The 23,369-nt window shown below is 38.6% G+C and overlaps 1 protein-coding gene across 3 annotated transcripts in view; it reads left to right on the top strand.

Annotated features, from left to right (window-relative positions):
- The first annotated feature begins 484 nt into the window (after positions 1–484).
- LOC141927932 (ubiquitin carboxyl-terminal hydrolase 12-like) overlaps positions 485–23,369 on the top strand; it is a 32,368-nt gene continuing 9,483 nt past the window's right edge. The window contains exons 1-8 of one of the 3 annotated variants that reach the window (XM_074835366.1): positions 608–635; positions 1,826–1,913; positions 14,515–14,595; positions 18,838–18,911; positions 19,871–20,097; positions 21,346–21,422; positions 22,360–22,443; positions 23,100–23,297. In XM_074835366.1, the coding sequence (XP_074691467.1) occupies positions 14,570–14,595; positions 18,838–18,911; positions 19,871–20,097; positions 21,346–21,422; positions 22,360–22,443; positions 23,100–23,297 (686 nt within the window). In that variant the 5' untranslated portion in view covers positions 608–635; positions 1,826–1,913; positions 14,515–14,569. Of the gene's footprint in view, positions 636–1,825; positions 1,914–14,514; positions 14,596–18,697; positions 18,912–19,870; positions 20,098–21,345; positions 21,423–22,359; positions 22,444–23,099; positions 23,298–23,369 lie in introns of all 3 variants that reach the window. The other 2 variants (XM_074835365.1, XM_074835364.1) reach the window with 2 other exon arrangements.

Raw genomic sequence — 23,369 nt, 5'->3', positions numbered from 1 at the left:
TTGGTGCTCTGGGGGGGGCCGTGGTTTCCCTCGCTGGGGGGTTTGGCAACGTCCCCCAGCTCCGTTCCTGTGGGGACGGTGCCTTCCTCCAGTTTCACCGCCATCCCGCCGGGGCCTCCAGCCATCTCTCTGGGCCGAGGGAACCGAAGCACATCCCGCGCCCCCGCCACCCCCACAGCCGCCCGGAGCAGGGCGTCCCCGGCCCCGTTTCGGCTGAGGGGGAAGCCGCAGCCCAGCCCTGCGGTGACCCTGAGGGAGGCCTTGCCGGGACGTCGGCCTGCAACACGCCGCCCTCTCGGCCCCTGGAGCGAAGAGGCCCCGCAGGCTCCGGCCGCCCGGGGGTGAGGGGAGACGAGCGGGGAAGGCGGAGGGCTGCGGGGAGCGGGGGGGGGAAGACAGGGGAACCCCTCGGGGCGCGGCGCGGCGCGCAGCCGGCGCCGTTTGGGCGCCGCACCGCCGGCGCCCGGCCCCGTTTGGAGGTTGCGCCACCTGCGGCTCCGGCTGCCGCTGTCAGTTGGGCGGCTGCGTCCCAACATGGCGCCGGCGGCAGCGGGGGCGGCCGCGGGGCGCGGGGCCGCGTCGGGCGGATGGAAATACTGATGACGGTCCGGAGACTCGCCTCCATCTGTACCATGGTGAGAGCCGCGGCCAGCCGGGCGCCGCTGTGCCGGGGCCCGGGGGGCGCCGGGGGCGGCCGGCGGGGGACCCCGCCGCCGGCCCCGGCGGGCGGGAGCGGCCCCGGCCCCGCGCCGAGGGGCTGAGGAGGGCCCCGCCGCGGCCAGGCGCCATAAGAATCAGTAAAAGTAGTTAAAAAACAGGGTTTCTGGGAGGCACCGCCGCCTGTCCGGGCAGAGGGGTGTCTGGGGGAGGTGGCGGGGCGCCCCGCTGCCCGCACCCCTGCGGGAAGGCACGGCCGGGCCGCAGCGGCGGCGCTAGGAGCCGAGTGAGGCGCCGGGGGGGGCCGCAGCGGGAGGGGCTGTGCCAGGGAAGGGACAAGCGAGGCGGTAGTAGCTGAGCGGGGAGTGCCAGCCTGGCTGCTCAGCGCCGCTGTTTTGACGGTTTTGGAGTAATTAGGCCCCAATGCCGGGTGGGGAAGGGTGGCTGGGGGAGCGCGGAGCCCTCTGCCAGAAACGACAACTCGCTCACTTGTGGTGGGTGTGTCAGCTGCCGGCCCGCTGGCAGAAATGTGTCTAGGGCAGGTGGATGCTTTCTTTCAGAGAGAGAGGAACTAAACAAACTATTGAACATCAATTCTTTCTCTGGCTCAGATCAGAGTCATTTGTTGTGATAACTAAGCTCAATTTAAAGGTGGTTATACTAGTTATAAAAGCTCTGTAATCATTTCACATGAATGTATATAGCAGGGTATCATCCATATTACCAATGAAAATCTAGCAAGAGCGAGACTGATAATTGCATGATTATGCAGAATTTTTAATGAAGTTATGTTGCTGCGTAAATAGAGGCCAGCAAGTGGTTTGTCTAGCACTAAAACACAGCTGACTCATTATAAAATATTGCATCTTGTTAATGATACACCATCTAAATATTTCACCAAGATTCTTACTGTAACGAGTTTAATCAGTATAAACTATAACAGGGGTTTGAATTGCCAAAATCCCACTTAGAATCAGGCTGATATTTTGTTTTTCATAGTCCCTAATTGCTCCAACTGGTCGAACTTCAGTTGTAGATCTCATTTGAAACAGTAGCAAACCAGAGAGCAGGCTGCAGTGGCAAAAGGGGCTCTTGCATACCAGCTTGCCGAGACTGATTTCACGTGTGTGTAGAGGGTGCAGGGTTTTTCTGTTTCTTTTCCACGTAGGTACTGACTACCGCTTTTGATTAACTTGAGATCCAACTGAACTGAACCACAGTGGTGCTGCACAGAGCTGCGTGTTTGGAGTTTCATAGTAATACTCTTAACAAGAGACATTAATTTTTTTTTTTTTTTAAATTTGTGGCAATGGAGACCAGATCTTAAAGTTTTAAGTATTGCAGGCTTCCCAGAACTTCATACTTCACTGATGTCAACATAATTTGTATTTTTAACTTCCCATCACAAACACAGGTGAAATTAAGATCATGAGAGGTAGTTGAATCATGACTTCATTGTGGAGTTTTGCACCCCAAAGGCGAGTGATTGACTCAATCTCATATGATATTTTGGATGCATTCCTGAGAGCAGCTGACTGACCCTCAAGATTAAGAGGGCAAATGTAAAGCAATGCATTTTTCTATGAGTATGTAGCCAAACCTGAATACAGCCATTCCAGTGTTAGTGATTTGATTTTAGAGACTTTGGCTATACCTACTCAATCTTGAATTCATTTTTGCTCCTGCGCTTACCTTGATCCTGGTTGGGATGATAGAAGAAAGCTAAGCAGATACTTGTAGCCTACTGATGTCCCTTCTGAAGTACTGTGGGTTTTTTTCGAGACTTTTTACAAGATTGCAGCTTTGTAGAAGCAGGTTCACCTTACTGTTTTTGTTTCAAGTGGAGAACTTACTGTTTAATTTCTCGGCAGAAAATGTTGAGCAGTGCTGCTAGCACTAAATAATTGTATAAAACTTGATTCCAAACTTCTTGTATAGCTGTTTAATCAAATGCTATGGAGTTTTTCAGCATCAGTGTTTTAGGTGCATGTATAGCTTGGCTAAACTTACTGTCAATCTCACTATTTTTTCCTTCAGCTAGCCCAGGAAAATTAAGGTCTGGGTACTGTATTTTAAAATTGAATCAGTTTATTTGCATCTACTTCAATGAATGTCCAGAAAGTAAAAATACTGTTCACTTTGCTGTAATGCAAATATGAAAAACCTAAGATTTCTGTATAAAAACATTTAATTACATTAACAAAGTCCCTTTGGGAAACTACTTTCTTCAGGATTATGTTACTGTGTAGTGATTGTACAGTACATCTTTTTAGTAAAATGCACAGTTTTTACCAGCACTTCTAGTCATCATCTGTGCTTCAGGCTAGAAAACTGAAACACAGGTTTATGACATTCTCAGACACCTCAGTCAGTCAGCATCACAGGGACTGGTGTTTCTGACTTTCTGTCTCAGATCCTCCACTCTTCTGCAATATCTCTTTAAAAATTAAAGTCAATGCCCTATCTCATTAGTAGACAGTAGTGTAGTTATAACTTTCATCATATCCCCCGCCCCAAAATAATTTCCAGATTTTTGTACTGTAGATCAGCTTTCCTGTGCCTTGCCATCATTGCATTTCCTTTATATGAGCACCATCCCTTTTTCAGCGATTGCATAACATTCATGTGGCAACTCTAGCATTGTGAAGATTGGAAACTCACAGGAAAATACTTGTCATTTGAATATGATCCATTGCTTGGTAAGGCTGCTGACACCATATGGCAAGACACATCCATAGCCAGGAGCTACCGACTAGAGCTCTGGTTCTCTGCTGTGTCCCTTTGACTTGATTTTGTTTCCTAGCCCTTATCTTTACCATGAACTTTAGGAGTTTTTGTTTTCTTTTTGCAAGCAACTGCAGAATTAACTGGGAGGGTGAATTAGAAAGTACTATTGAGGCATTTTGTTACCCTTCATGAAAAATGCATAGCTCCTGTCTCAAAAATATTTAAAGTCTTTGTAGTTCTGTGGCATATGCATGGTCATGGACAGAGGAGAGAGCTCAAGGATTGCTGAATTTCCATGGATCTGACTGCATCATCGAATCCAGAATATGCCTGCTGGCTTTGGGGGGGGCTGAGACAGTCAGTTACAGAACTGAGTTTTTGAGTCAGGCGTCTGGGGTTTTTTGATCCATTGACAATAACTTTTTTTTGTTGGAGAAGCAAAACAGAACACTAGAATGGAGCAAGGTGTGAAGCATAGATCTGATCTTTTACTCTCTGACAGCTAATTTTCTGAAAAGTCTGTAGTAAGCTCTTAGCAGAAATATTGGTGTTTCTTGGTAAGCCAATTAGGGACACTTCCCCTAGATTCATGTCTAAGTGTTTGCTAAACCAGTAAGACATGCCTGAAGAACTCAAATCCAGTATACAAATTGGTGGTAGTCTTAATTCTACTATTCTACTCCTCTGAATCAGTACAGCGTGGATATAATTATTAACTTCAGTGCTAGAGAAGAGGTGACTGAATCATTTGTAAGTAATACATTTCCATTTGCCACCTCAATAATTTACACTCTTCAGTTCAAGCAGGGCTTTTGTGTCACTGCTGTATAATGTTTGTCCTACTGCTGTTTCACCTATATTTGTAAAACTTTGTTTTAGCTTTATCAGAGAAATAGCATTTAGAGCTGGAAAGGTATCACTGAGGAAGTAGAAGCAAGGGAGGACAAAAGTAGATCTAGCCAAGCAGACTTCTGTTCCCAGCAGTGCTCTGCTTATTGATTGACTTGTTAAGCTGAAGGAAACAAATATTCATCTTTGCATGTAAAACCCAGGTTGAGAATAATCTGCTTTGTTTTAGGGGAAGAACCTTGTGTAAGCCTTTACAAACTAGTTGGTAGGTCACCTTGTGCAAGGTTCTTCCACATGCCATTTGTACTCTAGCTTAATACTGTGAGTGTGATGGGTAGTTACTGATGCATTCTCCAGATTTTGGACTCGCAGCAGTTTGGAGCTGTAAGCCTATGCAAAGCAGCCAGCCAGCCTGCAGTTAACAACCAGCCCAGGTGGATAGTACACAGGTTTCCTTTGAATGATTTTTAGGATTTTACAGAAGTCCTGAACTACCACGTGGATGAGTTTTTCTGCTGTTCTGGTGTCTGTTTTGATCCCAGATTGTCTATAAACTTTAAGATTTCATAACTTCGCTGTCCCTGAGAAAATGAGAGATCCTAACTGTGGTATGCCATGGAGTACTGAGGAAACTATGGGCAGTATATTCATTAGTTGAAACTATATATTAATTATACTAGAGGACCTCTACTACAGAGCTGTTAGAATTTAAAAATGACATATGAATACCTGGGAAAAGATGTTAAAGTAACAGAGTCTAGCTAGTTCAAGAGGTGCTCTATATTATTGAATCTTTCTCATTTTGCTCTTTAATCAGGATTTAGAGCAAATGCTTTTAGTACATTGAATTCTTCTGTGTTTATATGCACATCACTTAGTATCTTGTTCCTATTAAAAAATAAATGGCTTTCGGTATTTGCTCTTATAGATGTCAATTTGGGAGATGCCTAGACTTGTAGCCAAAATAAAGGGCTGCACTGTAGATCGTTATGTCTTGTTTCTTGTCATATTTTATATTTTCAGTTCCTTTCCTAGTGAATACTTAAAAGGGAGCTTATAAGAAAGATGGGAGCAAACATTTTAGTAGGGCCTGTTGCAATAGAACAAGGGGTAGTGATTTTAAACCAGAAGAGGGTAGATTTAGACTAAATACAAGGAAGAAATTTTTTACAGTGAGAGTAGTTAAGCACTGGAACAGGTTGCCCAAAAAGGTGATGGATGCCCCATTCCTGGAAACATTCAAGGTCAGGTTGGATGGAACTCTGAGCAACCTGATCTCGTTGAAGATGTCGCTTCTCATTGCAGGGGGGTTGGACTAGACAACCTTTAAAGGTCCCTTCCAACCCAAACCATTCTATGATCTATCCACTTAACCTTGTGCACTGAGTTGTGAATGTATACACATTCAGATTCATGGACGGGCCCTGTGTCTGAATTTTACTCCCATGCCTCTGTGACTATTTAACCTGTACATGTGTAATATCTGAAGTTACAGCCTGTTCATAAATCTAGTGTTATGTTTTGCCTTCTGTCAGCATCCACTTCCTCACTTTTTACAGTATTGTTCCTCTGCTGTTTGATGTGTGAAGGCCATGATAAAATCTTACTATCAACTCACAAAAAACCAGTAGTGGTAAATACTGGGCCTTGAGTACAACTGTAGATCTGTTTGTGTTTGTTCTTTTAGAGGGCCAGAAAGCTGTAAAATACTGAGAGCTAAACATTTGCTTTTACATGTGTTACTAGGTCATTTGAGAGGAACTCAAGGTCAGGAGAAATCTTGCAGAGCTGTTCTCAGCTGGATGAACTAGCTGTGAACACTTTGGTGATCTCGGAGACAGAGGTTAAGAAGGGGGAAGTTGCTTACAGTAGCACGTTACAAAGGTTGAGACTAAGCAGTAGTTTCTGTACTTCCTACCCTTAATCCAGCATCCTTTCCATATGTTCTTTTTACTGGAGACTAGCTTTACAATCTAATTTTAAAAAGCATAAAATCACAGGATTTCACGAGTGTGTGTGACTTGCTTTACCTTTGTGAGGCATAGATCCTGTGGACCTTGCAAGACCAGCTCCTAATTGAATAAACATTTACATGAAACAATTTACAAAGCATTCTGTATTAATTTCTTTTAAAACATTCTAATTAAGACTTCAGGTTTTAAATGCTTCATAGTAGTAAACTTACTTTTAAATAGAACATTTTCTAATTTCACTGTGGTCTTCATGATATTGGCAGTAGCCAGAGTGCTCTGTAAGCTTTGCTTCCTCTTGAAGAGTAGGCGAAGCCGGACTTTCCTGTGTGCACTGAACAACTGTGCAGATTAAGAAGATTCTGTAGTATTTGGAAGCATGGAGTCTTGGAAAGTCTGTGACACTGTTATACCTGCTCCTTTCAAGATTATCAGTTTGTTTTGCCTGCATAAGTATCCAAAGTTCAATTTACTGTAATTTGTTATGCCTAGAACAGCAGCCTTCCTGGATGCATGAAAAGGGATAATTTCAAACCCTGAAACATAGTGACTGATAGCTTAGCTGACAACTCTTTTTATCTGACTTCAGTGCTACACAACCAGGGGGTTTTAAAAGATGGGGAAGCAACATCTAATTTCTGTTTAGAAAATTGTGACAGTGTGTTTTGTAAATTTTCAGAAATACAACCCCAGTTCAGCTCCTTTCTGCACTCCCCCACATAATTATTGTAATAGTCCTGAAGCTGGAACTATTCTCACAGCTAGTACAGCAAAGTAAGTGCAGGCAGACTTTATGAAATGCATCATGTCATTCAGATTTCTTTCCTGAAAGCTTTTAAATAGCTCTGGCTTGGCCTACTTGTTCTTTTTTTTTCCACTTTTTTTTTTTTTTGTGTGTTTTCCTTTGGTTTGTTTGTTCACTTTTTAAAAATTACCCATTAGTCATGCAGTGTATTTAACCAGCTTTTCTAATCTGGAGGGCTGCATGATGGTGTCCCTTGGAGCCTTTCTGCACAACTTGAAAGCTGCTTCCCAGCTTTTTTCAAACGCTAGATCTTATCCTACTCTATTTGTTAAAAAGAAAGAGTCAAATGAATAATTAGAGACTTTAGCAAGACTTGTGTACCAGATATGTTCTGGACACTGCAATATCTCCTAGCTGTCTTTCCCTTTTTTGCCTTTCTTTAAGGGAAATGTTTTTTGCAGGCAGGTGCATGCTGTGCACTCAGTGGGAATAAACTGGTTTCAGTCCAGAAGCTGAGTTAGTATGGTGTTGAGCCCAAGCTAGTATATCATAAGGGATTTTTATTTCACCAGGCTGTTATACCAGCCATACTATGTGGCTTCTGTGTGTGCATGCAGCTGTAATAAAAGTTTAGAGATATCCTACGTTGCAGTGCTTTAATTACTTCATTTGAACTGAATGATATTAATTGCAATGAGAGAGGGATAAAAGGCTTGTGTAAAAAGCATGTAATGTGGAAATCAATATTTTGCACTGAGCTAAAAAAATAGTAATTTATCCTTGAAGAAAGGCTGTATCTTCAGATTTTCATGGACTATGGAGAGTGTTTTAAATTAACTGATTCTCTCTAGCTTGTTAAACGTAATCTGCTGATGAGATTAGCCTTGTGTGTATTTTAGATAGGGCTAAAGCAACTGAAGTATATAGGCAAGCATAAGAAACTACAGTTTAGACATTATACAATGTACAGATAGGAATTTTTCTGGAACTTTGGGAGCCGTAATGCATATACATCCAGATTTTAAGAGTTCTCCTCTGAAAGTCTCCTGCTGTCTACAAATGCACTGTAAATGGGGCATCTGAAATGGCGAAGTGCTTCATAATAAGCACAGCAATGATTTACTCAGACTTCTTGTAGATTTTGTCAGAATCCTTAGTATTAAAAAAAGAAACAAACTGCAACTTTGTGGTTGTATTTTTTGAAAAGATGAGAAAGGCTTCAAGATTCTAATTACTTCCTTTTCTTGTACTTTAAGTAACTGCTTCATCCTTGTTAGCATTTAAAAACTCTGGTAGCATTTTTTTGGCAAGCATACTGTTCGTTTAGGTGTCTCTAAATTTCCATGTCCTTCTAAGAAACCAAACAGGTCTTTAGTATTTTGTCTCATTATGTTGAGCTAGTAATGAGTGGTTGTAGAATGGTTATAAATCTGTTGACAATCTGCTGTTGCATGGATTTTCCTGCATAATTTCAAAAACACTGTATAATTAGAATGTGTCAGAAATACTGCTTGCACTGTAGCCACCTTTAATGACTATTTTAATGGTTATATTTTTTGTAGCTTCACTTACTACCCCTCTTCTTTCCCCATAGTTTCTTCTCGTTTTCCTACTGTACTTACTCTCTTCCAGTCCATCCCATAAATGTGTCACACATCCACCTCTACAGTTTAGAAAATACACCCAGTTGCTAATAGGTGGTGGATTGCATTAATGTGAGACACTCCACCATTCAGTCAAAGCAGATGTGAAACCAGCACCCTCCAAAACGTGTGGGACAGCTGCCTGAGCCCTACTCATGTGCTGTCTTAATCCTTGATCAAATTGCAGTTTAACAACAGTAAATGCCATAAACTACTCAGCTTCCCCTCACCAAATCTCAAGCCTGTTGCAAAGAGGACAGTAGGATCTTCCCACTTGTAACCCTTTCCTGTTGTCTTTGTGGGTTTTTTCCCCTTGTTTTATAGCTTCAGTCCTCTCTGCTCACTGTTTGCTCAAGCAGCAATACAGCATTGACCTGATTATTTTTGACAAGAGCTCTGAATAACAGCAAGGGTACTGACCCAATGTTGTGCTAATTTTGATCCTTTTCTTACTGAAGCTATAGCAGCAGCTGCTTCATGCTCCTAAGGTCTGCTTGCATGCGTATCAAGATAGTACGACATTGCTTTTATAATCATTCCCACGTCTGCAAAGTTACTTTCATAGCAGCAAACAGTAGATACTTATAAATGGAAGTGTGAATTCCTTCCAAGTGTGAAAGTGTTAGTTCAGGATAAAAAATTTTGACTGGTAATGTTGGTTAGTCTGTAATAATAGTCCACTTATTCTCAGCCAAGTTTTGCAGAGGGTCAGGATTTCACTGAAACTTGGTAAAATTCATAGTACTAAAAAGGGAAAAGGTTCTAACTTGAAGCAAGAGCTATGTGGATGCCGGACATGTGGATTTCTCTCTTCTACATAACCGTAGTTATGTTCTGAGCTATGTAGTTGTTACTGGTCACTCCCAGCGGTTTGTCTGTGCATCGGTAGCTTCAGAAAAAATCTTCAGCTTTGGGCCTTATTATAATTTCTACCTTAAAGCTTCTTATGTATAGTGAATAGAAAAGCGATAACTTTTCTTCATCTTCCAACAATAATTTCTTCTTATGATCCCTGTCAGATGAGTGAATACAATCTATAAACCATTTGTCTATAAGAATAATTACAAATTCAAATGACTTTAAGGGCATAGAAGTATTTAAGCCCCTAGAAACTGTTGATACATTTCCAGTTTCTGAAATCAATTAAATCTAGATGAGGCAAAATGCTTTCTTTGTAGCAATAGTCGCGACTGTTGAGCTTGTAAGAGGCCCCAGCGCCTAAGCATACTTTTTTCTTACCTCATTTTGGTGATGCAATGAGTTAGCAGTGTAATCTGGTTAAGAAATAGAAGTCTGTTACTGTTTCTTCCACTTGCATGGTGTATTGAACTGGAAATAAATCTTTAAGACTTCTCTACTAAGCAAAAAGGACTCACAACTTACAAGTTGGAAGACCGGGTAGATCTCTATTCTGGTTTTGATGGGTTATTCAGTTAAAATTTCAGGTGTACTGTGGGATCACTTCCATCTGTGTTGACCTGATTAGACAGCTACCTCAGGTAAGAGTTTTTGAAACTCTTTTTACCACTGCTTTTTGCATTACCAAACTCAGCGAAACCTGCGTTAGAGACCTTTTGGTATTCTTTGGATGAATACTAGTTTTACTCAATCCTATCTTCCATATACCTGATACATGTCTAATGTTGGTGTGTTGTCCCTCACTGAGTTGGTATGAAAAATGGAGGAAAACTTGAATATTAACAATATTCAAGTCCCTTTTTTATCAGCTAATATGCATAAAGTAAAATTACTGCAGCTATGACAGAATGTATTTTATTGTTGGTTTGTTGGGATTGTCCTGGCCATTGTTAGCTGTACCTATTATTCTGTACTGCTAAAATGGTTATAGTTCAGATGAGCCAGGCAGCTTTCCATTTTGCTCTTTGATTAATAGTGCTGGAACTTCAGAAACCCACTGAGCTAGGGTTGCTCGCTCTCCAGATTCAAAGTTAGTTCTGCTAGTGGGGGTGTGAACAGAATAGGGGAGGTCTTGAAAAGTGCAACCAACCTCTGACACAACATTTTAAGTCACAGTAATTTCTAGAAAATTACAAATCCTCATTATAAGTTGCTGAAAGTTGCTATAAGTTGTCACCTCCCCCACCAATATGGAAGTGTTAAATTCGCATCTCTCTGAGAGTCTAATTATATAAGTAAAACAGTATTACCACTTTAGTTAAACTAGGGGGATATTTTCCTCGTCAGGTAATTATGTGTTGACTGTATAAATTTGTCTTTTGTTCCTGCTCACAGAGCTGTGTACAGAAAGTTTTATCATCTCTTCCTGAATTGGAGTAGCAGAGCAGTTCCTTGAGAGTTCTTGGACCTCCTAGAAATCTCAAGGATATACTTCTGGGGTTTTTATAAGATGTATTTATTTGTCTTGCACTAGCAATGAGAAGTCAAATCTAATCTCATGCATTAAGCTTTATATTTAGCTGTGTTGTAGTGTACATTATTTGCTTAGCTTTTGTATGTCATGCAAACTCAGTTGGTGTGAGTGATTTTTTTTTCCTTGTCGTTTTTTATTGCTCCCACAATGTGTGTCATAGTTTAGTAAAACACTATTGATTTTCTTATGTTTTAGATGTGTAAAGTACTGTAAGATGCAGAATAGTTTGTCTGTGGCACCCCAGAAGAGATGCATCTCTCTTGATTCCCCAAATAATCAAATATAAATTTTCATACTTTGGACACTTGCCACTTTGGTTATATTTTATTTCTAGATGAGGAATGTGACTTTTATGTTTCCGAAGTTATGAAGTGTGTATTGTTTCTTATGAGCAAATATTTATGTGATCTGAGGCCAAAGTATCCAGATGGAAAAATCTTTTAGGGGGGTGGGAAAATGTGTATAACACCTATCAGTCTGAAGACAAAGCTGCTTATTAGGCTTCATTACAGCAAGACCCAGTTCATGCTTCATTGGATCTGATCTTGAGTTGATTAATTTTGTATTTGCAAATTTATTTGCAAAGATCACACATTGTGGGTAGCTGAACTTTTGACTCCAGTTATGCAGCCTTACTCACAAACATGTCATGTATTTCCATCTGAAACGTGACCAAGGCCAATTTCTGCTGTCACTATAAAGTGCTTTTCTTTCCCTACATATTTGTTGCCTTGTGTAGTGTAGTTCTCCTGGACATGGACACCCATGATCACTTTATACTGTTTGCAATGTAGTTATTTTATTGTGGTATGCTAGGCATGTACATTTTCTAGAGTTTCTTCAGCATGTTACATATTATTTAATCTGCAAGTTAGCATCTTCAGAACTATTTATGACTAGTTTGTGATGTTTTGATTCCTCCCACAATTACTTTGATTCCTGTTTTGGTTTTTATGACTTTGATATGCTAATTTAAAATTTCTCTGACAAGAAACTTCAGAAACATTGCAACTAAATGTTAGGTTAATTTAGCTTCTGTGGCTGATTGACTTTAGCATTTCATTTATTAAGGAAACCTTAATTTTTTTATCTGCCCCTGCAGCTAATTTACCTGAATTTACAAAGTTTGGGCAGTGGATACAAAGAAGCGCTTGGAAAAAAAGGCGCATGTAACCTGTTAGATTAAATGGGGTAGATACATGTGGAATACAGGTTGGTGGTTTAGTTGAATTGCAGCACTGGTTTATGGTAGATTATTAACTGCTTTATAGCATAGTTTTATTAAAAATTACAATTCTTATGCTTTTATTTCTTTGTTCAGATATTTATTCCATATGTTGCTTTACAGTCTGGAGTATTTGGGTTGTCTGGTTTCACTAGTTTTGTAAGTTGTGGGACTTGCTTTAGTTGTCTGTTTCTTCAGTGTTTCTCTAATGCAGTATTGGAGAACAATCATGGAGGAGGTGAGAAGACTGTTCAGAGAAATTTAAACTGTACTTCACAAGCTTGCAGATTTTCACACATATCCCTTAATCTCTAAACATGTGGAATGTAAAAGTAAAGGAACCTCAGTTAGCAGTCAGTTCTGATTTCAAGACTGAAAATTTTTCAACACCAGCATCACCTCTTGTGCATTTACATTGCACATAGGTTATAATCTTCTATTCTCCTAGTACCCAAAGTTAGGGCTGATCAGAACAATGCGAGTGAAGAGCTGAAGTAGCATTTGGAGAGAGCTGTATCAGCAGTTCTTCCTTACAGATAGATATTCTTATGTCTAGGTTTGGGTTTGGGTTTTTGGGGGGGAGATAGTGGAGGGGAAAAGAGGTTACTTGGAAGCAGGGAATGGATGTAGGGAAACAAATGAGAGGAGCTGCTTGAACTGGCACTGATGCCTCAAAAAATTTCAGTGTAATTGCTGTCTGCGAAGAGTCTTGCTTGTAAATCTGTCAGCACCTAGTGAATGTTTTTGTGTTTTTTATAGTACTCAATTTTGAGCCTTCCTCATTTTCTGTCTTTTTTGGATATATGTAATTCACTGTAAATCTGATCTGGGAGATCCAACTACAGAGTTTCCATTCGTCCTGTTAAACTAAATTATTTCCTGTTTCTTAGAAAATTTTTAGTTATTTCTTTGTTAAAGACAATCTAGATGGAATTGTCTATACAGTCTCTACTTGTCTGTGGTTTATATTAATAGCAGGATGCGAAGGGAAATGATTGAAATATTTGCTTAGCAATTAAAAGACATTACTAGCTTCAGGGAAATAGATGAATTGAATTTTGCTGGACTGTAATTTTTGTTTGTTTAGTGCTTTTCTGAGGTGTTTTAAGATGGCTCACCTGTGCAGAAGGATTTCTGTTTACCGAAGGTTATAGATGGAGTGACTTGAATATTTAAAACAGAAGTCAAGAATCCAAGGTGCTTGGATTCTGCATGGAATGATGGTAACTCCTTAGATAACAGCACAGATACAGCTAAGGACTGTTGGAAGATCAGCAGAAACATTAGAGAACAAGATGGAGATATGAGGGAAGGTACCAAATCCCAAGTGGGAGCTCAGCTATAAGGTATTGGTGAATTAAAAAAAAGAGGAAAAAATGGAAAGAGATGCATAAACCACTTTGAATTTGAAGTGGACAAAGTTAAAACTAAAATGTTGGTATGCTTTAGTTCTTGTTTTATGTGACAAGTAAGACCATATGGTGGTATTTTTCAGTTGTATCTAAAATAGTAAGTTCTATCCTCATTATATTGCTGGAGAATCAAGGATGTATCACAATGCACTGTAAGCTTAATACATCATCCTTAAATTAAGGATAGCAAAGTCAAAGCACCTTAAGGTGATCCGAGTTTGAGGAATGTCTGATAAAATCCTTTCTGTTCTTTTTGGTTTTTTGTAATCATGCTTCACTTGTCCATAGTACTTTCCAGAAATAAAGTTAGAAAATTATAGTATTTCTAATGTAAAGTGTCAGTAAAGGCAAGATTTTTTTCAAGAATTCTTTCTGTGAGGTGCAAATAATAAACAGCCACACCAAACCTTTTGTGCTGTCCACATCACAAAGACTTTTTTTCTTTCATGGGATTTGTAGCCCGTATGGTTTCCGTCCTCTAGGTTTAGAAGTTCTCTGTGTGTTACAAGTTTCTTTATTTTTACAATGCATTCTTGGCTAAATTTAAATTGGTGTTTCTAGGTCACTGTGACTAACCTGAAGTCTTAAGTGAGAACAAATTTCTTGTTGTTAACTTTCAAATAAATTCAAATGCAAAAACCCCTTCTGTTAGGTCAGATAGCTCTAATTCCAGCTGATGAAGTTGAGTTTGTAAGTGTAACCATGGTACCTTTTATAATAATAAAGCATCCTATTGATTTCATTTTGAAGAACATAGGTAACATTAAATGCTAATTCTCAATGGAAGTAACTTATTTTCTTAGCTTCTTTGCTTTTATAGGAGTAGTATGAATTCTGTTGGGTTTTTTTAGGAAGGTTTTTTTTTTCTAACATAAACATAATGTTTCTTTGTAGGGCGCCAATGCCTCTGCTTTGGAGAAAGAGATTGGTCCTGAACAGTTCCCTGTGAATGAGCATTATTTTGGCTTGGTCAATGTAAGTGAATTTTCTGTTATTGAAGTCACGTTTTTTAATTCATATCCTAATTTTGAATTTAACAGGATTCTCTGTTAAAACTTTATCTATGAGCACTTCTAACTTAAAGTGGGACACTGCATAGACACCACATCCTGCAATGTGGTGCTATGCCTTGTTATTAACCAAGATATAAATTTCATCTTAAATACAGAAAGATAAGTATATTTATCATAAAGAGAGAAACCTTCCTACTCAGGTACATTTCTATTTATAGGATTTTAATATTTAGCTGGAGAGGACATTATTAAAGTGTGTACATTGTTCATATTCTCTTCTAGAGAAGAGAGATTTGATTTTACACTGACGCTGCAGTGTATGGGAGCCTTGAGGTTTTAAAATGAAAATGTGTTGCTTTTCTAAAAACACATTACTTGTGGGATTAGTGGAAGTTCTTCTATGCAAGGACATAGCCAGGAGATAAATGACATTGACTTGGTCCATAATTTTCTTGCATGTAGTAATACTCCTTTTTTTTTTATTGTTTGACAACCTTGTGTAACAGTGAATCCTTCTAAAAAGATGTATTTTTTTGTATCTGTCAGTTTGTATAGATCTGACTTGTCTGGGATCTGTTGGACAATCAGAGTTGTCTACCTAAATTAACTATGGAGAGAATGGAGCATTGATGTTGATCTTGCCAGTGCTTCTGGAGGAGAAAGGCAGCTGTTGTGCCTATGACATCTTTTACCAATGAATATAGGAAGTTAGTTAATAGAAACAATAATTCAGTGGCATCACATTTATGATGTGAAAATACAATTTTGGCAAAACTCACTAGAAACATAAGTATGCTTCTGTTAGCTGGTCATCTAGGTACGTTTTGTTGAAAGCTGAAACAATCTTTTGACACACCAAATAAGGTTAACATAACTACTAAAGTGTTCTTTGTTGCAGCTCCTTACAAATGCATTTCACTGACTTGTGTGGGTTTCTAGCAGTTTGTGTTCTCAGACACCAAACTATCTAAACACATTGAGTTATATTCCTTAAGTATGGTGTTAATGGCCATTCCAAAGCTGCTGAGGTTTGCACCATAATGAGAAAAATGGAAGGCATCTCCAATTGTAATATAAATAGCAGAGCCATGAATAGTGTGAAGAGGAAAAATAGCATTCTAAAAATAACCAGAATTATTATAACCACATCCATTCTCTGTTTTGAAGGGCAAAATATGACTAATACTGCTGTGTTCTATTCCTTGCAACCAATTTCTTTAGGATGATCGTTTTCGTGCTGTTGTTCTGCAGAGCTTTTTCCTAAGCTATTTCTAGTTCTTTCATGATTTGAAATTGAAATTGAATTTGAAATATTGATGCTTCAGCATCAATACTAGTAAATGTGTGGTTGCACTGCAAATAGAATCAGGTGTTGAACCTGTGGACAATGGAGGCTTTAAAATTTTTTTTATTTTAGTTATTTTCTCTTTGGATCAGTAAGCTGAACCATCTTGCCTGCAGTCAAACTATTGCTAAAGCCACCGCAGCATATATGGGAGAAGGGTCTGACTGCTCCTTCTGACAGCCTGTTAAAATAGATTACGTGTAACTTTGAACTGAAGTGCAAGAGGGATGGAACAATGTTCTTGTTCCAGAATTTCATCTCACTTTTCATTTTAAGAAGCTTCTATCTTAAAAAAAGCCTTCAAATTTTATTTTTACATTGAAAGTGTAAAATTTTACAAGTGATTATGAAGTCAGGTTTAAGCCGAAAAACCTGTTTTGGCATCTATTTAAAATATTTATACCAGAGAAACAATGACAAAAAGATTTTAAACCTACGTGTTTGTACCTGTTCTTCATTTGTGTTCTAGGTCACATTAGAGTTTATACAGTATCTGTGTATTTGATCTGTGCATGTAGCTCCAGGTTTAGAAATATTCATCAGCCCATTGAGAACTGTCTTGCCAACCTGGTTTTTGGGGTTCTGTTGAAGACAAATGCTTAGAGCCCTCTTTTTTTTTTTCAGGCAAAATTTCTAGCCAAGTTAAGGTCATGATTGGAAAGATCTGTCTCCTTTGTACTTCTAAAAGCAAACCGACTGCAGTTCAAAAATGTGACACTGCTATGTAGTACTATTTATTTGCAGAGAACTCTCTCTAATACATAGAAGTGTAGGTCAATAATTGAGATATTCAGAACTTCCCCAAGGCCCTGAATTGCTCAAAGTTGGACGGATTTAATTCTAACATGAAAAAAAGTCAGAACTGCTGAAATAAAATGCATCACGTGGTCTTTTTGTAAAGTACTTGACATGCAGGAAAATATCTAAAATGCTAACATGCGAGATGCTGATTTCAGGAATAAAAGTTCTTCTACATTAATTTATGTAAAGGTGGTAGGAAACAGAGTTGAAATACTGTTTAGAAGGACATTTTAAAAACTTAAAGCATGTCATAAAGTGAATTTTTCACTTTGACTACTGCAGAGCATCTTGCATCTTACTGTCAGGAATTTTTAAAGCTGTTTGGATGGAATTTTAATTCTTTAACTCCTTTAACTCTTCCATTTAGTTTGGTTCTAATAATCTCTCTCTGTGTGGGTAGCATCAGAACAGGACATGTATAACCAGTTAACTTCATGCTTTTTGACATGATTTCTCTATGAATACAGTCCTGAAATCTCATTAACTACTTGCTTTGTAAACTTTTTTGACTTGAGATGAACCATGACCTTCCATTTTTTTTAAAATCACTAATTTTTAGTTTCTTCTGTCTCTTAATTTTCTGGGATTATTATAGACAAACATATTAGCTACCTCATCTGAAAACAATAGTATTTGGTATTTCTGTTGCCTATTTTGTCTTGTATGCAGATTCAGTAGCATGATGCTTATTTGTTTTCCTAGGTCACTAACATACATATGAGTTAGGTTCTATCCTAATTCACGTGTTTGTTCAGCTCGCATATTTGTCTTCCTCATGTCAATAAGTTTTAAATGTTGTTCCGTGTTGTTTGTATATGGTATAAATTAATGTAACTATAATTCTGTAACCTTTTTAGCTGTATCAATTAAACTGTTAATTTTCTGTTTCAGTCGGCAAACTGATTATTAACTTGAAATCATTCTGCTACAGTAATCACACCGAATTTTAGTGAACAGTAGTGGCCGTATTCTCTGAGTACCACTTAAAAAAATAGACTGTGTTCTGTAGTCAGATTTGTATGCTTGTTTTGTTTATTTAAGATATTTTTCTCTCAATGCTCTTGAGATGCAGAATCTCATTACCAGAATATCTGGGGATTGGCACACCCAGTATTTGTTTCACATTTTTTGAGCAATAGCATTGTACAATACAGTTGCACAATAAATTGCAAAGAAAAAACTCAAAAAACCGTGGTGTATTTCTTGTGGATGATATGCTAATATCTGAGTGTTTCTTCTTTTTAAGCAGTGTGGAACACTGCCTCTGGAAGTTGTTATCGCTGTCTTCCTTTCTCTAAAATGATGCTGCCTTCAGATGTGGCAGATGTAAAACAGCTGCTCTTTGAATTTGCCTGCATCATGTACTTCTCATAATATTTCATTATAAGCAGGAAATATTTAACATGTACCTTGCTAACTATCTCTTAAAAGTACTTTGCGTATCTGACACCGGCAGCTTTTGTTACTATCGTACCGTTGAGACGCAGTGATGCTGCTGATGGATGCTGTCTCTTCCTTTTTATGTTTTCTTGTCCCTCTGTTCTGCTGTATCATTGGCACCCCTCCACATCAGTATCAGCAGGATCTCCCCAATCGTGCTGTGTCTCCAGAAGTTTTGATTTTTATGATGAGCCCTCAACTGGATCTTTTTTAGTTAGTGTTTCCCTGCTTTTTTTGTGTGCCCAGTGTCACTGTGACTGTTGTCTTCTCTTCCTTTTCTTGCTGTTACCAGCTGCGATGATAGAAGGATGAGTCTCTTACAGCATGCCTACTAGTATTTCCCCAGTAAATTAACTCTGACAGATAACTTTTCCATTTTCAGTATGTGACATTCTTAATGAGCAACCTCTTTCTATTATTACTTTTTAACAGACCTAATATGAAAACATTTGTTTTCCTTTTGTTCTGTTTTAACCAGTTCGGCAATACCTGCTACTGCAACTCAGTCTTACAGGCACTTTATTTTTGTCGTCCATTTCGGGAAAAAGTTTTGGCATACAAAGTGCAGCCTCGAAAGAAGGAAAGCCTCCTGACATGCCTCTCTGATCTCTTCAACAGTATTGCTACGCAAAAGAAGAAGGTGGGAGTCATCCCACCCAAGAAATTTATTTCCCGATTGAGGAAAGAAAATGGTAAATGAAAATTTTATGCAGATTTAAGCATTGGAGATTTAAGCATACAAAATGTAAACACAACTTCCTTCTTAAGTGAGTCCAAACTGTCAAGTTTTAACAGATTTCTGGAAGATTTTTGAACTCCTGTTTGTGGTGTGAATTTCACCACCTCTGTAGCATAGGAACAGAGATTATATCAGAACCATGCTGTGTTGTAAGAGGATTATCTAGATATCTTTGTTTCTGTACTTGCTTATACCACGTACAGAGCATGTACTCAGTCTAAGTACTCAGTATTCCAATTTTTCCACATTGGCATCATGTTCTGTAGAGGTCTGCTGCAAGTCACCACACTTCAGGTCGTTGCTAGAAACTGTCATGGGCTAAACAGACCTCATGGAATTGGTCAAAGTTGAACTCTCTAAGGAGACTTAACCACTCTTAGCCTGCTTTTTTACATTTGTGGTGGGGTAAATACCTTATGATGAGAACTAGTGGTTGTTTCCCAGGGCTTTGTGAGGAAAAGTTCTGTATGTTGATTTATCATCTCTGCTTGAACTTGTAAAGATAACAAATTTATAGTAGGGGATTTTTGCCTCTTGATGCTGGACTTGATGAACTAATGGCCCAAGGCAACACATCTAAATGTCTTTATTTCTCTCCCTCTCCAAAAAAAACACCAAAAACATAAAACCAGTCGTGGTTTTCTTCAGTTCCAATAAATGTCCAGACTAAGTTTCTTTAATGTTATTTTTCAGCTGCCTGTTTCTTACAACCTGAGGAATAGGTGAGGGTAACCTAACATCCATTGTGAGAACAACAAAGTACAATTCTTCAAAGACACTTCACAGTGTAACCCACAATTGTATAATAGGGTAGAGAAGGGGGAAAGGCACACACTGATTGCTAAAAGCATAGTAAGTTGATATTATGAAGTATCTGTATTTTTTCATTCTCCTTGATCTCTTCCTTTCCAGAATTATTTGATAATTATATGCAGCAGGATGCACACGAATTCCTAAACTACCTACTTAACACTATTGCTGACTTACTACAAGAAGAGAAAAAGCAGGAGAAGCAGAATGGCAAACTCCAGAATGGCAGCATTGAGAGTGAAGAAGGAGAAAAGACTGATCTGACGTGGGTCCATGAAATCTTCCAAGGAACACTAACCAATGAAACCAGATGTCTTAACTGTGAGGCTGTACGTTTAAAACAAAACAAAACCTCTTAGATTTTTCACAGGTTCTGGATCGTTTTCCCTAATACTAAGCACACTTTTTCATTTATTAGGATAGATGAAATTGCACTCTCTCTATTAAAATATGGAACATAGCCTATTTTATGACTGTATCACCTCTATGTTCAAACCAATGCTCATTAAGGTATGTTTCTCAGAAAAAGCGTAGTGTTTTTTCTGTTCCTCCTCCCTGTTTCCATCAAGGCAGTCTGCACCTGGCTGATACAAGCTGGCTTTTTGTCTTCATGTTATTTCCTGTGTCAGTGATTGATAGTTTATGTTGTGTTTCTACATGAGAGTTGCTCACTATTTATTTAACTCTGGGATTAACTGAATTTCTTGAACTGGAAGTCTGTGCTGCTTGGTGCTGGTCCATAGCCACTCTATTTGAAAGCAAAAGAAGTGCCACAAAGTCTAGAATTAGAAGACCCACACCACCTTCAGACCAGGAATTTGTAGTTAGTCATGTGCTATGTCTGATTTAATATTTCTAAAAAAAAATGAAAACCCAGATGGGGAGAGGAAAAAAGAGAAGTGATTACAACAGAAATGACTGTTCTTGGCATTTTAAATCTAAAATTATGGCTATGTGGTGAATAGAAGCTCTAAAAATCTCATTAATAAGATTCTGTCTCAAGAATTTTGAAATTAAATGTGACTGTTCCACAAATGGAGAGATGGTTTTCCTAACTGCTAACCCATTTAATTGAAAACCCATCTGCCTGTTTCTGCATTTCCTATAAGTATTTACTGTTAAGCTCTGAAGTGCAGCAGAAAGCTGTATCAGTCTACAAAGCAGAGTGGAATACAGTTAAAGCTTCTCCAGCTCTGAGAGCTCCAAGTGGTTAAAAACTTGGGTTTGCCAGTGAAGTAAGCAGATGTGTGTTGAAGTCTCAAGGGGGAGAGATGTTTTGCAAGAAAGATTTTTGGGGTTGGTTTTTTGTGAGTGTTTTTCTGGGTTTTGATTTTTTAAATTTTTTTGTTTGTTTGGATTTTTTCAATATTCCTCTCTGAATTGTAACAACACATCAGATTATTTCTTGAGTTTTAGTTTACCTCAAGAAAGGGCCTGTGTGTGTCTGTGTGTGTGTATTTGTTTTTTATCACAAAGCTCTCTCCTTGCAACGAGGACATTGCACCATTCCAGAAATGGTTAAAAGAAATCTGCCAGTTCTAAACTGTTATGAAATATTTTTTCTTATTTTTTTCAAGGTTAGTAGCAAAGATGAGGACTTTCTGGATCTATCGGTTGATGTGGAACAAAATACGTCAATTACACACTGTCTAAGGTAAATGAAACCATTTGAGAATGGGACAAATACCTGCCCTTGGTCAGAAGAAAAGAGCCTAGCTTAGTTTCTCTGTTGTGCAACAACTGTAGGCTTTGACTTATGGTAAAATATGTTCTTTTCAGAGTGCTGTTCATTTTATCTTTATCATGGGTTTTTGAAGCTGCTAGTTTCTTAGTGGTTTTTAGTAGTTAATGAGTACGATGATTTCTTAGTGGTATGTAAGATTGATTTTCACTTCCTTCTATGGGGATTTTAATTTGTTACATCATATATTCAGGTTTTATCAAAACTAAACATGGTATGTTTGGTATCGTAATAAGTTATTGTTTATTTTAATACTGTTGTTGCATTTCAGTTGTCTGGTCCTGATGTTTGTGGTCAGATTTTTTTTTTTTTTGTCTGACAGAAATTTGTTCCATGTATTTGACTGCTAGGCCCAAGGCTTATCAGCTGCTAGGATACTGCAAGTTGCATATAGCATCTGGCTTTTTAATAGCTGATAATGGATGTATAATTGCTAGGAGCTGAAAGATAATCCAGACTTTGGCTAGTCAGTGGCTAATGGCTATAGCTCTTAACACTTAATGTGTGCCACCAAAGAAAACATGGAGTGGCTACCTCTGGAAACAAAACACAATCACCTTATCGCTGTTTATTACCTATGGTGTTTGACTCCTGCCCAGAAAGGTATGCCATTAATACTTGAGGGTGTAATTTCCACATTTTTCCAGCTGAACATTGAACATTGATACTACATCCCAAGACTGGGACAAATACATCTAAAATGTGTTGGGAAGGTATGAGTGATATGAATAAGAGGAATTTAATCTTCTGTGTGTATTTTGGGTTTTTTTTCAGCATTAGCAGCAGTAACTTTTAATTGGATGGCCTGACTGAATATCCCTGCTTATCGACTTTTCTTTAATTTCCACAGAGGATTTAGTAATACTGAAACTCTATGCAGTGAATATAAATACTATTGTGAGCAGTGCCGCAGTAAACAGGAAGCACAGAAGAGGTGAGGTTCAAATGCTCAGGCTAATGTAAATATTCTCTTAAAATGGGCAGCTGTTGGAAAAATACACCTTGTGAATTCAGTGAAAAGAAAACGTAAGACTGTTTTGGTCTGTGTTTGGTGGGGAAGGGAGTAAGGAAAAGTAGAGAGACCAAGTAACTTTGTAACAACCTTATCAGAGAGAAATGAAGAGGTTAATTTTGTATTCCTCCCTGAAGAGCTTATATCTGGTGCTTCCAGACATTCGCATTTTCCCCAGTTAGCATTAATCAGCTTAAAGCCACTGAAAACCATCCCATCTGCTTTCAGTATGACTACTATATACAAAAATCTTATTTCTCACCTCATACTTGGTCACAGGCAGAGCAACAAGACAGATTTATTCCATCTTTCTTCCCATTGATGTGATGAAAAATTAATGTTTTCAACATAGACAGTTGAAACTGTCGATGTTGTCCTGCATTCAGATGTCAGTTGTGTAGTTAATCTTTCAGAATAAATGCAATGAATATACATGAGAAAAGAAGCCTTTTGAAAATCTTCAACATATTGGATGCTTTTTAAGAAGCTTCCTCATATTGAAACTGTTCTTGAACAAAGCTTTGTTTTAGGTGATCTGCTAATACCTGTTCTTTGTTTAACATATTTTTGTGGTTCAGAATGCGAGTGAAAAAGTTGCCCATGATTCTAGCTCTGCACTTAAAAAGGTTCAAATACATGGACCAGCTGCATCGATACACCAAACTCTCCTACCGTGTAGTCTTTCCCTTGGAGCTCCGGCTCTTTAACACTTCAGGAGATGCTACAAATCCTGACAGAATGTATGACCTTGTGGCTGTAGTTGTTCACTGTGGCAGGTACGTTGGTTTTCTGCTTTCTGGACTTTAAATGCCTTTTTTTGAAATTTGAAAGGAGTCTGTCATCCATAT

Source organism: Strix aluco, chromosome 10 (genome assembly GCF_031877795.1).
Source record: "Strix aluco isolate bStrAlu1 chromosome 10, bStrAlu1.hap1, whole genome shotgun sequence".
Lineage (NCBI taxonomy): Eukaryota > Metazoa > Chordata > Aves > Strigiformes > Strigidae > Strix > Strix aluco.
The sequence above is the reverse complement of the archived record's forward strand: the minus strand, read 5'-3'. Positions and strand labels throughout refer to the sequence as shown.